We start from the raw sequence: 13,251 nt of genomic DNA on the forward strand, positions 1-13,251 counted from the left end.
ACCGCAAGTGCGAAATTGGCACAATAAGCGTCAACAAACACATCATTGTCCTCTTGCTTGTACACATTAGACACACTTAAACATGGTCTAAAAAATGTTGACACACTGTCATGGTTTGCTAACAGGCCCACTCTAAATTCTCCGTTTATCCTTGAAGGCATCACCACACCACACCCACTCTCAAGACACTATCACACCTGCTCAACTTGCCAGCTATCTAGCCGCTTTAGCTGATTTTTGTTTTGTTTTTTCCACAATTTACCAAATGTTCTTCAAACTTCAGTATATGACAGAAAACACTTTGATTAAAAAAAAAAAAAAAAGTCTCCTGGATCACTTGACAAAATAATTCCAATGCATTCTCATTCAGAGTGGCCCTGACGATCACAAAGTCGAATTCCGTGAGCTTTTACCATTCAGGTTTTGATTAAAAATAAAAGGCAAAGTCTGGGACTCACCGACACAGAGTACTTAATAGGCCATCATAGAATTACTTTTTTTGTTTTGTTTTTTACAGTTGTCCCTTTATTTAAGCCACATTCCTCATCATGTTTTTCTAGAACATGGGCGACTGTCACAAGTGTCACTGTGGTACAAACACAAATTTAACAAAACTGTCATATACATACATATTATACACAGTTTGGCCCCAAACTCAGGTAGCCACCCCCCGAACTCCGCCCACAAAGAGGGAGTGATTGGGTCACATCTGAACTTTGAACTTCGGCTGTTTTTAAAAGCCACACGCTTAAAAGCCACGACTCAAGCGGCTAACGGGCCGAGCCTAGCCGAGCCGAGCGCGAGCCGAGCGCGAGCCGAGCCGAGCGCGACACCTCAGTGTTCCGCCACGCTCCGCCGCTACCTCTGCTCCAGTTCCGGCTGCGGAAACACCATTCATCACTGAATAGGTGAGTGTTTTGGCTGGTCAATGACGAGATGGCGAGTACGAATGTGGTGTAGCTAATCGATTACTCGGTGCTCGACTGTTTTGACTGCAGCATTGCATGTGTACGGTGAGCGATTACTCTTCGTGGATTGTTGTGAAGTTGACCTGCGACTAAAGATGCCTGTAGTCACAGCCTCGCCTCCGTGTGTATTATTTAATGACGTAACCGTAGAGACCCACGGTCCGGACTAAGTCAGACAATAAGACTGTCTTATTGTCTCATTAAGACATTACATGAAACCACAACAACGAACGTTTTTTTTTTTTTAAACAAAAAAAAACAACAACAACTTTATCCTTCGCAAGGTTTACGGAAATGTAAATCTTCAATACAAAAGTATCGTAATGTGCAACGTTTGCAAAAATGTCAGTCTTCAACATAAAACTGAAGAATCACAACATCACATAACTTGGCAGGCAAGGGGGATAAATGTTTACGAGAAAAATGCCAGAAATGTTGCACTGCTTGACCTCACGGTGAAAAGCAATAAAATAATATTTTCCTATGTGTGAACTTCGATTTGCGAATGCGAAATGTTGCCCAAAGAATGACGAGATTAATAGTGTGTGTGTGTGTGTGTGTGTGTGTGTGTGTGTGTGTGTGTGTGTGTGTGTGTGTGTGTGTGTGTGTGTGTGTGTGTGTGTGGCACCCGTATGACAGGCTGACGTGCGTGTGGGCGTGTGTGCAGAGAGGAGTCCTCCTCGCACAGTGCTTCAAAAAGCCACGGTGACTGACTGGCTTGCAGTTTCAGCTCAAACGCTGCACGGCTCCACTTACACTTTTTTTTTTTTTTTTAATGCAGCTAAATTACAGCGAACACGCGTTGGGATCAAAGTCCATAGTTATGTCATTTCCCGACCGGTTGCCCGCCAAAGACTTCCTCCGAGACTGAGGTAAAAACTCTTTCTTCCCCCCCCCCTCAACGGCTATGACTTGTCGCCGCTATGCTACTGTTTCACCCCCCAGCGTTCGTGTAGCATCCGTCCGTGTAGCAGCTACCGCGTAGTAAAGCGTGACGTCTTCCGTCTTTTCTGCCCAAAGCGAACAACGGTGCGTTGCCACCGTCACAATACCGTCAAAGTGTGGGGCTCGTGTTGTGAAAGCCGTCGGTGTTTGTTGTCGGCGACACGACGAGGTGAACTAACGAGCTAACTAGTTAGTGAGTATGGCTACGGTGGGTACGTCACTCCGGCGTTACCGTGCTGTCAACTTTGCGTTCTTTCACCGGTTAAACAAACAAACAAACAAAAAACAAAACATCACCGAGTCACTTAACTTGACTCACTCTCCTGGCTTTTTCTTCGTGGAATGCGAGTTTCCTCGGAGGCATTCGGCACTTTACGTTGTGCTGATGTCAGTACGACAGCAGCATCTCTGTACCCATACCTCTTGTTTTTGGTTTGTCGTTGTTGTTGCGAGTGATACTTGGTGTATGTAGTATAATTATTAGTATTAATTCCACGTGTGCTTTAGCACGTATATGGCTTTTGCCTTCATCTCTGGCTTCGGGGTCAACCGCAGTGCACGCGAGAGCTTTTGGAATTTCGAAAAAGCAGCGTCGCCATATAGTAACTGCAGTTGTTTCAATGATCATCGTTACTATACAGACTCGGAGCAATTGCCGTGCCATAACCATCCGTCCACTTCACCTGTTTACATTGCTCATACTGCACTACTGTTTAGCTGTTGACGTTGGTGTTTGCATTGCATTGCATTACATTACACTGAACATTTCCACTCGACCTTTCATGTTTCTTTTTATTTTATTTTTACTGTCACAGGGTATACAAATGTAGACTTGTATATATTTTTTATATTTAGGTATTCTTTAGCATATGTGCACATTTAACGAATAGTTGCATATCTCTCTATCTATCTATCTATATATTGTAGACTTGTACATAGATCCTTATTTTACTCCACCAAGTTGCACACTGTTTACTTGTTTACCCTTACTTTTTTTTTTACTTTTTACTTAACCTGTAGTTGTTTTTGTTTGCTTTTTAACCTAACTAGTAGAATAGAGGAAAAAAAAACAGAGTCAAATTCCTTGTTTTGGCCTGTACAAACCGGGCCAATAAAGCTGATTCTGATTAATTTAACTATGTGTTGGTTATTTTCAGTAACGTCATGTTTCAAGCTTCTCGCTATGTGGGTGGCTCACTTCTTGCACGTATATCACTGAATTTGGTTGAATGGTAAACACAATTATCCAATGTAAACAATTTGCTGATACAGCTTGATAGATTGCAGAATTTATTGCTTTTGAGCCTTTCAGTGTGTTTTGTTTTGGGAATACAGCGCCATATTTTGGATTTAGACATGGAATAAACAAAGTTAAAAACATTTTTTTTTTTTCAGTTTTAAACTGGGAAACAAAAATATTCCTACAAATAGAGGATAATAACATAGTTATAATACCTCTGTGCAGACAGACAGCAAAAAACAGACGTAACTCTACGTGGCTGTGACTACTGTGCTGAATCTGTAATTGGCTTGAAAGCAAAACATACATTTTAAGTGGAATTAAGTATGTCCCTCCGAGTAGCTCAGGTATTCTTTTTTTAAAAATGTCAATGCTGGGATTTTTGTCCTTTCCTCCTGTTCCTCTCTCATATGATAATCAATAATAATCTTGTTGTTGTTGTTCTGACCAAGCCATGTTGCAGATGGATGGGAATTCTTCAGATGATGATGACGACCTGGTAGAATTGATGGACAGTATCCCTCAACCACCTGCAGTGTCACTGCCGAGGGCTTCCACCACCAGGCTCTCTAAACAGGAGTTCTCTTGTCACTGCTGTTATGAAATCTTGGTGAATCCGACCACCCTGACGTGCGGCCATAACTTTTGCCGCCACTGTCTGGCGCTGTGGTGGGAATCTTCCTACAAGAACGAGTGCCCCGAGTGCCGGGAGAAATGGGAAGGCTTCCCTAAAGTCAACATATTGTTGAGGTATATGTTCTTCACGAGCTGGATGCGGCATAAAGTAATGTTTGCTGTTACGGCCCGCATCAGACCTAACCTAAAAAGAAACTCTCAGCCTTTTAATGAGCTACATTTCCTTTCAATGCTGTGTTCCAAAGGGATGCAACTGACAAGCTGTTCAGTGTTCCTGTTCAGCGGAGGAAAGCAGAGATCCAAGCCAGCCCCACAATCTGCCGGAGTCTACTGGCTTTCGAGAGGTAGCGCGACCCGTTGGAAATCGTTGTAACCGTTCCTTAAGCGAACGCTACGGCGTCGTCGTTGTTGAGCAGTACCCGCCGATAACATTGCTTTACTTACTCTATAGCCCATTTCCCACTGGCCAAAAAAAAACCTGTTTCAACTCGCTAACAATCTGTCTCAGCAACTCGCGTCAAACGACCCGGCAAGCGACCCCGGGTTAAAACTGGCTTTAATCGGCTCGGCTCCGATTGGCTTGCAGTGGGAAAGCCAGACTTGCAGCAACACGCTAATTTACGTGATGACGTTGAACACACTGAGAGAAAAAAACGATGATTAACATCCGAGTAACATCAGATTTTTTTATTATTTTTTTTTAGGTATGGCGACAACTTGGGAAGATCGAAGAAAACGCAGCGTAAAGGAGCAGGATTCTTCTTCTCTGGAGTTCTAACGGCGCTATCATGCGTGGCTGTAAGTTCAAAGTGGCAGCAGTTCACTTAACTTTTGTCTTTTTACTGTATTATTTGTTGTAATATTTAGTTTAAAAACGCACGTGCATGTTGCGCTTTGTCCCGCAAAATTCCGTGTGTGTTTTGTTTTGTTTTTTTTTTGTTGTTGTACTCCGTGATGTGCTGAAACGCTCCTTTTGCTTGGATGCCATTTTGAATTGGAGGAAAGGGGCCATGTTTGTTTTGTCCATGTGGCACCGAGGAGCAATGTCACTGTTTTGCCATGTGGCCGTGATTTTGAAGCGTGTGCACACATGTGACCTTGACACCGTGTGACGAATCCTAAGTTTATTTACATATTTATTTATTATTTATTTTGTGAAAAAATAAGAATTTGCTGTTTTTTGATGAATAATTTCCGTACTTCTAGGTGATGATGTGGCGGAACCGCAATTCTACCGTCCTGTCGGTAGATGTCACACTCAATAGCAATAACAGGACAGACGGCACGTCCAGCAAGGCATCAAGCTGGTGAATGAAATAAATGGGACGTAATCCTCACTTTTGTTAGCCTGACTGATTAGAGGTCGAGCCTGACCTTCATCTGCTTTTGGCAACCTTACCAGCGACGCTAACAACGACGACTGTACTATCAGGGTTGTTGCAGTGGGATGTTGCTCTGCATCAGGTTTCTGGTCTTCCTTCCACTTTGACCACCGTGGAAATGCTGAACCAAAGTTGCGGCACCTTGTTCCTTCCTCGGTCCGACGGCCTTTGGAGCAGAGAGCGAAATAAACCCCCTACGTTTCAGCCACATCCACCTCGTAACCAAAAACCTGGCAACCCCCCGACCCACTGAGAGGGGCGAAAAACATGTCCTATCGATATCCTGTGGCTAATAACAGTTTGGTCCCAAATAAATTCTGTTATAGAATGATCTCATCACAATACGGTTGTTTTTTTTCCCCTAAGGAATATATAGGAATATAATTTTTTTTTAAATTTTCCATTCCACAGTTTAAAAAACGTGATGCAGCCGCTGATCAATATTATGCAATATTGTAACAGTGGTGTCTTTAAAAAGGGTTTTATAGTAATTAGGATTAAGTTAGTTTCTTAATTTTGTGATTAAAAAAAATACCTTCCATCATTTTTGCTTGAATCAATATTGCCAGTCTTTCTCATTCATTGTTGCTTTACTCTCGATCAGGGGACATTTCCCAGTGGACCTTCAAGTAAAGTCAAGTAGAAGAAGGACTCGTGACAAACGAGCCACAACGAGCTCAGTAGAAGGAGGAGAGTGGCATTATGTGGCGTCGCAGCGTTCGGTCCGCTGAACCATCAGCTTGCCAAAAAAAAAACCTTTCTTGTAAATTATTGAAATAAAATGCATTTTACTTTTGGTTTTTTTTAGGTAATGGTCCTGGTGTATCACTGGAGCAGCGGTGGCACCGAGCAACACGACCCACTGATCAGTAAGCCTGTGACTCGCTGGACGCCTGAGGATGTGGTGTCTTGGCTGGACAGCATTGGGCCGTGGGCCCGGCTGTACCGGGAGCGCTTCCAGCAGGAGAACGTCAACGGGAGGTAAGTCAAGCAACGGTGACGTCTGCGCTGCCGGCCAAAAGGTTTGGCCACGCCGCCTCGTGCAGAGTGTTTTATCTTGACATCTCTTCTACACTGCAGATACTGAAGACATCAAATGTATGAGCGAGATATTTGTCCTAACGGAGCAAAGAAAAAACGCATTCAATACCTCAATGTGCTTTTTATGAAAGGTGGCTCTTTGGAGGAATTTCTATGTAAAACGTTATCGTTTCCTCCATAATTCCATGCGTGTTCGTACGTAAGTTTTAGATTAGATTGAACTTTATTGATCCCAAATTGGGAAACTAGACTGTTGCAGCAGTCAAAAAGCAATACAAAAAGTGAAAATGGAAGAATAAAAAAAACAAAACAACCTGTACAGTAGTTACAGTTTACAGTTGAGGGCTGGTAAAACTATACAGTAGTTACAAGATATACAATGAAATATAAAAAAGAAAATCCAATCAATCCATGTGCAACAAACCAGGGGCGGATGGATGTGCAAAGGCAGGGATGAGCCAGGCTTTATAAACCATCTGTGCGTTATTTGCCATTGAGTCTTGATGCCTGCAGTGAGACGGTGCAATGTCAATAGTCATGAGAATGAAAGAACAGACATTAGATACATGGGGTGTATGGAAGGCCATTCTGTTCCAAGTGTGTTGCATGAGTTTTGCTCTAGGATGATACAAGGTGATACAAGGTGTTTGCTGACGGTCCTGTCGTGTTTGTGTGTGTGTTGCCCTCTTTGCCCCAGGCTTCTGTTGATGCTGGGAGATGAAGAGTTGTCAAAACCTCCTTACAGCATTGACAATCAGGCTCATCGGCGGGCAGTCCTGGCTGAGCTGGACCGGGTCAGATCCCTGGGGGTCAAACCTCCGCAGAACCTTTGGGAGTACAAGGTGAGGTGGGGGGCGGGGGGGGGGGGGGTCTGCTTAGACCACATGGAAGCAATTCAGTTTGATTGACAGATTGGTTACTTTTTTTTATTGTCAGAGTTCCTCCTACAGTGTGTCTTGCCTCTGTGACACCCGTTTCTCAAACCTGCAAGAAATCCCCACAAAACCGTTTAAAATAAAACCATAACTCAAACATCAGACATGTAATGTCCTATGCAAAGCAAAACCACCTCCAAGGATATTGTATACTCTTTTACACCTCAGTCTATTTGACATTTGAATAGGCTGAGGTGTTAAACGACTTCCTCAGTCTGTTTAATCTTAACTGTGGCTCCCCTGTTGCTGTGTCTCAATTCAGGCACTGCATCCTTGCAGTGCGCATTTTGAAAGGAAGTTGCGTCACAGCACTGCGCGAAGGCTCCTCCCAATTCCCAGAAGTCCTTAGGACGCTCCAAGTGCGTACTGGGAATGCGCCCTCGTTTTAGCCGATTCCAAGGCTGCACCGCTACTATCCTTCACGTACTTATGTATCCCAGGATGCTTTGCGTGCTGCTGCAAAGCATCCTGGGATCCTGTGAAGTCGGCTGAAATTAGCGCCATCTACTGGCAAAGACACTTTGTTTAAATTTAAGTATTGAAGTTTCACATCAAATATTCAGTTTTTAACGCAGGGTTTTTACTTATTCGAGCGTCCAACGCCATCGTTGGATGGCGAACCAATGGTTAGCTTGATGCTATGAAAACGTCACTTCCGGGGTTGGCAAGCAGGAGGGAACGGCGGTGACGCAACGAGGAAATACGCCGAAGGCTAGACCGTCCCGTGTGATTACCGGGGAGGCGGGGTTTGGGTCGGTCCCTCTGGGCCGGGTCCTTGGGAGGACGCTTGCTTCAGACAGAGGACACTTCCTTCGGAGGGTGCAGACCCTGAATTGAGACACAGCAAGCATGTAGCTCCTGCTGGATGGCAGGAAGTGGAACTCCTCAAACAGGAAATGACAAAATCTTGCCTGCCATGCAGGGACAACATTTTGTTGGTATATGCAGCAGTTAATAGCGGTCCATTTATTTCATGAATTGCCATTTTACCCACAACAATGAACACAATCTGAATAAGATTTTGGTATGGTGCTCAGACTGGATAGGATTTTGATAGAATATGTTTACAATAATCATTTTATTCCAGCTTAAGTAATTAGTATTACACTCTGTTAGAGGTTGGATGTTTTTGTATCATTGAGAATTTGTCGAGGTAATCTAGGAGTTTATGAATTCATTGTGTTTCAGACTCTTGTCTTTGCCCGACCTGTCTGTCTTGAAGATAGAATTTCACTTTGGAGAATCAGGGAGTATTTTTTCTTCTCCATCCACAGCTAATCAACTAGAATCCTTCTTTGTCTAATAACTTTCCACCAGGACGCCAATGCGGGGAAGTCTCTGTTCATGCTGTACGCACTCAAGCGCGCCCCTCGTCTGACACTTTTCTATCTGTACGTGTTTGACTACTCGGAAACCTTCCTGCCCTTCCTCCACACCTGCTGTCCTGCAGTCACACACCTTGGAGGCTCAGTGGAGAGCAGCTTCCTGAACTCACAGGTGAGACCTGCGCACTGCACACTGCACACTGTGGACTAATGCAAGTCGGTAGGAGTTGAAAGATGGTGAACAGTGTGTACAGGTAGTACCCGGAAAATGAGAAAATCAAGTAAAAGTTGTTTTATTTTTCTATTCTTTCTATTATATTCAAATTTTTCGGGTAGTACCTGTGTGTATCACTCAAAACCATCAAGCAGTCTCTACCTTTGTGTTCTCACTGAAGAAGAAAAAGTCTAATTGGCTGGAGAGAGGCTACAATGTTGACCCTTTAGGCGCCATAGTTGCAAAATTGCGACAAGCGTCCTTGCTGAATTAAACAGGCCATAGCTGTGAATATGGTGCTGAAAGTAGTTACCACTTTACACCAGGAGGTGTAAAGTAGCGACAGAGGGCGCGGGAATGAAATGGAAAAATGGGGGATGTTCGCGGTCGCTCTGTAAATTACAGTGATGATGGCTGGGTCTGTTTGAGATGTGTGGAAAATGATCAAAAGTGGATAAAACATTTTGATGGAGCCTGTGGGGTATTGTGGACCCTGACATCTGACAAAAAACAAACAAAAAAAAAATTTACTCCTTTCACAAAATTTGGGTCGTACTGAAGATTTTTCTCAATTACAGTCTGGCTTTATCTCTAACCCATTTCAAGTCACAGCCTTTTGAAATCTTGATATCAAAATTGAATATTTTCTTGAAAAACTTCTGGCACTTAAAGGGTTAAAAAAAAAATGATGATTTTTTTTTTTTTTTTTTTTTTAATGTAACACCTATTCTTTAGTAAGACTTGAAGATGTGGAAATGTGTTTGGTTTGGCGTCCTGATAATACTTGCTGTTGTTTAAAACGGCCCCCCGAGTGATGACTTCTGTGCTTATGCCCTCTCTACAGTTGGAGCCCAGTTGGAGGCAGTGGGCAGAGTTTCTAGTCAAGTACCTCCTGCTGCCCTACCAGCTGATAGCAGAGTTTGCATGGGACTGGCTGTCTGTTCACTACTGGACGTCTCGCTTTGTCATCGTCAACACCATGCTGCTGTCTGTGCTGGAGGGCTGTGCCTTGTGGAGACTCTGGTCAGCAGCTGCCTTCAGGTACAGCCAAGAGTTCACAATCAGAGGGGGGGAAATAAAGGCATCGCGTTTGATTTCAAATATGTCAGCATCAAATGCGGCTACAAATGCAGTTCCAGGCTGCAGCGTGTCGCTGTGTGGACATTTACTCCATTATCAAAAGCTACACCACCAGTCAACAGTTTGGACGCACCCGTTTCTTCTTTGTCTTGGCTGCTTTTCTACACTGTAGATCCACGCCAAAGACATCAAATTTATGACCAAGATATGTGGATTAATGTGGCAAAAAAAAGTTGAATATCTATATATGTTATATTACATACAGGTACTACTGGAAAAATGAAAATATCAAGTAAAAGTTTTATTTTTTATTTTATAACACATTTTTATTGAGCCATTCCACGCAAATTGACGTCTCAAGCAGTTCCTTGTTGTCACTTTGCTGATTAAGATTTTCAGCTTATTAAAACCACAAACCCACAAACTCAGAAAATTAGAATACTGTGGAAAAGCTTCAGTTTTGTAGCTTCAAAGAGTCCAAAGAATCCAAAACACCTGCAAAAGGCTCCTGTGTCTTTAAAAAGTCTGTGTTGGGTTGTTGGCTCAGAAGAGTTCACACATGGGCAAACACAACAACCTTCTCAGGAGATTCTCATTTTCTGGGCAGTACTGTATATTTTCTATGAAAGGTGGCTATTCTAGATCGTCTGAATAATAAAACCGGTTTGAGTTTTTTTTTCGCAACGTTTTGGTTTAATTCATATTGCAGATGTGTTCATTCATCGTTTTCATGCCTCGAGTGACAATCCACAATGTTAATAGCCATGAAAATGAAAGGAAAAACCACGGAAGCAGAGGTGTATGTGTCCCAAACATGGTTGTGTATATTGTATTTCAGTTATATAAATGTGTGTATGTCGGGATTTAAAACGAGCCGACCAAAGGTTGCTGCCTGTAGGACGCTGGTGTGGTGGTATCTACAGGAATGCGATGTTGAATGGTCTCTAGCTTCTTGTGCTTTCTGTCCTGGTCGCCCACCCACTCACCCACTCACTAACTCACTCACTGCGTGGTGTCTTCCTTTCTTCAGGTCTCTGCCGCACATGATGTGGACCCACCTGTGGAAGATGATGTCTCAGGGCTTTGCCTTCGCCCTCATGTGGCCTTTTGTGCCTCAGTTTGTGTGCAACTGCCTCTTCTACTGGGCTCTTTACTTCAGTCCCATCATCAATATAGATTTGGTAGTGCAGCAGTTGATGCACCCAGAGACGCAAGCACTGTAGACGAGCAAAACACGGCGGTCCGCTCTGCACGGCCAGTGGACGCTTCTCACTCGGCAGTTTGGACAGAAGGTTCCAGTGGCTCCCTGAAGAAAAACCTTGCATTTATTTTATATTTTAAAGTTGATTTTATTTTGTTTAGGACAATTGCCTTGTGGGATAAGGGGGGAGTGCAGTCTGTTTGGGCTAACGTTAGAATAGCAGGTGGCGTTTGCTGTATGCTCCTCAGTTTTTCACCGCTGTCCAGATGTTCAGGAAGGACGGCGTTTTCAGAGGGATTTGGATTTTTCTCACAAAATCAAACATTCACCATTTTATTTTTTTGATTGACTTGATTTGGTCTAATGCAGGTAATTGTTGCAGAAATGTGAAGTGGCTTTTATCTGCGCAGCGCTGGTCTGACTGTGATCGTCACGAGGCCACATAGCTGAAATCTCACTTTCCGCGTGCGGTCGGTGGGGAAAAAAAAAAGATTATTTAGGTTCAAAGGTCGGGCCTGATGGTTTTGCCGCTTTGTAAGATACCAACATTTCCAGTTACATTATTCATTCATTCAAAATATCTTGACTTAAAATTTCTGGGGGTTTTTTTTGTGTTTTTTTTTTTTTTTTTTTTTTTAATGTTCAGAGATTCAAAACTTTTGGTTAGACTTTTAAAAGGAACTTTTTCTTGGCCAATATTATTATTATCATTATTATTATTAACAGCAGCTGCCTGCAGAGGTTGCTTTGCACAGTTCTTTGTTGTCTGTTTGCAGGTTACATTCCTGAATGTGTGGTTAGAGCTGATCAAAGTTTTGTTTTTTGCACTTAAAGGTTCAACACTGTGATTCTGTTCATCATTCTGCGTGCGTGCGTGCGTGTGTGAGTGAGTGAGTGAAAGTATTTGAAGGTGTGCAGAAAAACGACTTTTACAATAAATTAAAAAAAATGTGTATGTAGCTGCTTTTTTTTTCTACCGAAAACAATTCTGAAATTTTTCAACCCTGACTTATCACAGAACTGACTGGTACTGTGTGGTTCTTGCTGGCGTCAGAAATGATATTTTACCTGCTACTCGCCAGGCCTATTGTGCCCTTTGACACACGAGATCCGACTTTCTCTGCAGAGATCGGCTGCGCTTCAGCTTCCACCTGCTTCCAGACCAGCCAGAGTCCACCTGCTGGACAATGCATGTCTGATCCCAGTGGGTACAACTTGTAAAGAGACTCGAGGTGTAATAACTGATATTGGTGAAGGATGTTAGTGGTGTATCAGCTGGGGACTCAATGCATTTATATAAAAGCACCATTTTCACCTCACTGGCCCTGTGTGAGTAATGGCAGCATATTTAGATATGCTGGGTTTTTTTTTTTAATTTTGTGATTTAATGTCCACAGGCTTGAGTATGACTTGTTAAATAACACAGTATAATAGGTCTTTATAGATGATAAATGTATCGTCACGTTTGTGCAAGCAGAGTTGAGGAGTTCTCAGCTGTGCCCATCTCATCCTTTCTGCACTCACTCCAGTGTAGTAACACGGAACTTTCCAACATCAGAGAGAAACACAGCAGATCAAACCTGAGTGCCGGGACTCTTTTCACCCCCTACTTTTTGATTTATCAAACTAATAAACGCTGCAAATCTGGTTTGGGGATTTTTGACCTTTGCAAACAAAAATCCTCACACCTCAATGATCAGTCTGCTAGAATTTGTATTTTTTCCCGAAAAACAACTAACTTCTAACAATAAGATGCTCAACACAACGTTCGGGACAATTGCTCCAGCAGGGGGCAGCACAGAGGGAAAATGTAAAATGAGCGCAAAACTCCAGTACAGCGGGTCCTTCGGAGGATGCAGACCCTGAATTGATGGCAGCATTTGAAGCCTGCTTTTGAAGGCCAGTGACGTCATAACACTTCTAACTGTATAGAAATGAAAAACATTTGCACCTCAAGGACGAACGGTCTTGTTTTTGTTTTCATACCAAGGACTCTAAAGGCCATTCATGCAGCAGGTCCCCCCCCCCCCATGTTTATGAAAATATACTCCACAGATGACAGAACGCTGTAGCTGCTGCTAGTGTGGACTGAACAAGGCATGAGGGAAAACGCCGGCATTCACAGGGCTGTCCTCTCAATGCTATTGTAAACCTGGATTCAAAAAGTGGATTTGAAAATTAATCAGATAAAGTTTCAACGTTAAAAGTGATAAAAAATAAAAAAAAATAAAAATTGCTGTCTGTGGCTCTATATGGGCTCTGTCAATAATCACGACAAATAATA

At 43.0% G+C, this 13,251-nt stretch overlaps 1 protein-coding gene and 1 long non-coding RNA gene across 2 annotated transcripts; one reads left to right on the forward strand and one right to left on the reverse strand.

Moving 5' to 3' along the window:
• The first annotated feature begins 3,605 nt into the window (after nucleotides 1–3,605).
• Nucleotides 3,606–11,170, forward strand: LOC142879864 (bifunctional apoptosis regulator-like). The gene is made up of 8 exons (XM_076013395.1): nucleotides 3,606–3,903; nucleotides 4,035–4,133; nucleotides 4,494–4,587; nucleotides 5,980–6,152; nucleotides 6,910–7,054; nucleotides 8,465–8,644; nucleotides 9,531–9,727; nucleotides 10,797–11,170. The coding sequence occupies exons 1-8, from the start codon at nucleotides 3,608–3,610 to the stop codon at nucleotides 10,987–10,989; spliced, it is 1,377 nt and encodes a 458-aa protein (XP_075869510.1). The 5' UTR covers nucleotides 3,606–3,607; the 3' UTR covers nucleotides 10,990–11,170.
• LOC142879955 (uncharacterized) lies at nucleotides 11,114–12,815 on the reverse strand. Its single transcript, XR_012925360.1, has 2 exons — nucleotides 11,749–12,815; nucleotides 11,114–11,712 (listed from the first exon to the last, which is right to left on the reverse strand). It is a non-coding gene; the product is annotated as an uncharacterized LOC142879955 (long non-coding RNA).
• Between the last annotated feature and the right edge of the window lie 436 nt (nucleotides 12,816–13,251).

The sequence above is a fragment of the Nelusetta ayraudi genome, unplaced genomic scaffold, assembly GCF_046127955.1.
Source record: "Nelusetta ayraudi isolate G7.1 ecotype Tasmania unplaced genomic scaffold, CSIRO-AGI_Nayr_v1 ptg000006l, whole genome shotgun sequence".
Taxonomy (NCBI): Eukaryota; Metazoa; Chordata; class Actinopteri; order Tetraodontiformes; family Monacanthidae; genus Nelusetta; species Nelusetta ayraudi.

Bases quoted from the DNA above. Each gene is read 5' to 3' on its own strand.
- LOC142879864 (XM_076013395.1), top strand. From the start codon at position 3,608: ATGTTGCAGATGGATGGGAATTCTTCAGATGATGATGACGACCTGGTA. The intron at 6,153-6,909 runs GTAAGTCAAGCA...TCTTTGCCCCAG, and splicing joins CAGGAGAACGTCAACGGGAG to GCTTCTGTTGATGCTGGGAG. The intron at 8,645-9,530 runs GTGAGACCTGCG...CCCTCTCTACAG, and splicing joins GCAGCTTCCTGAACTCACAG to TTGGAGCCCAGTTGGAGGCA.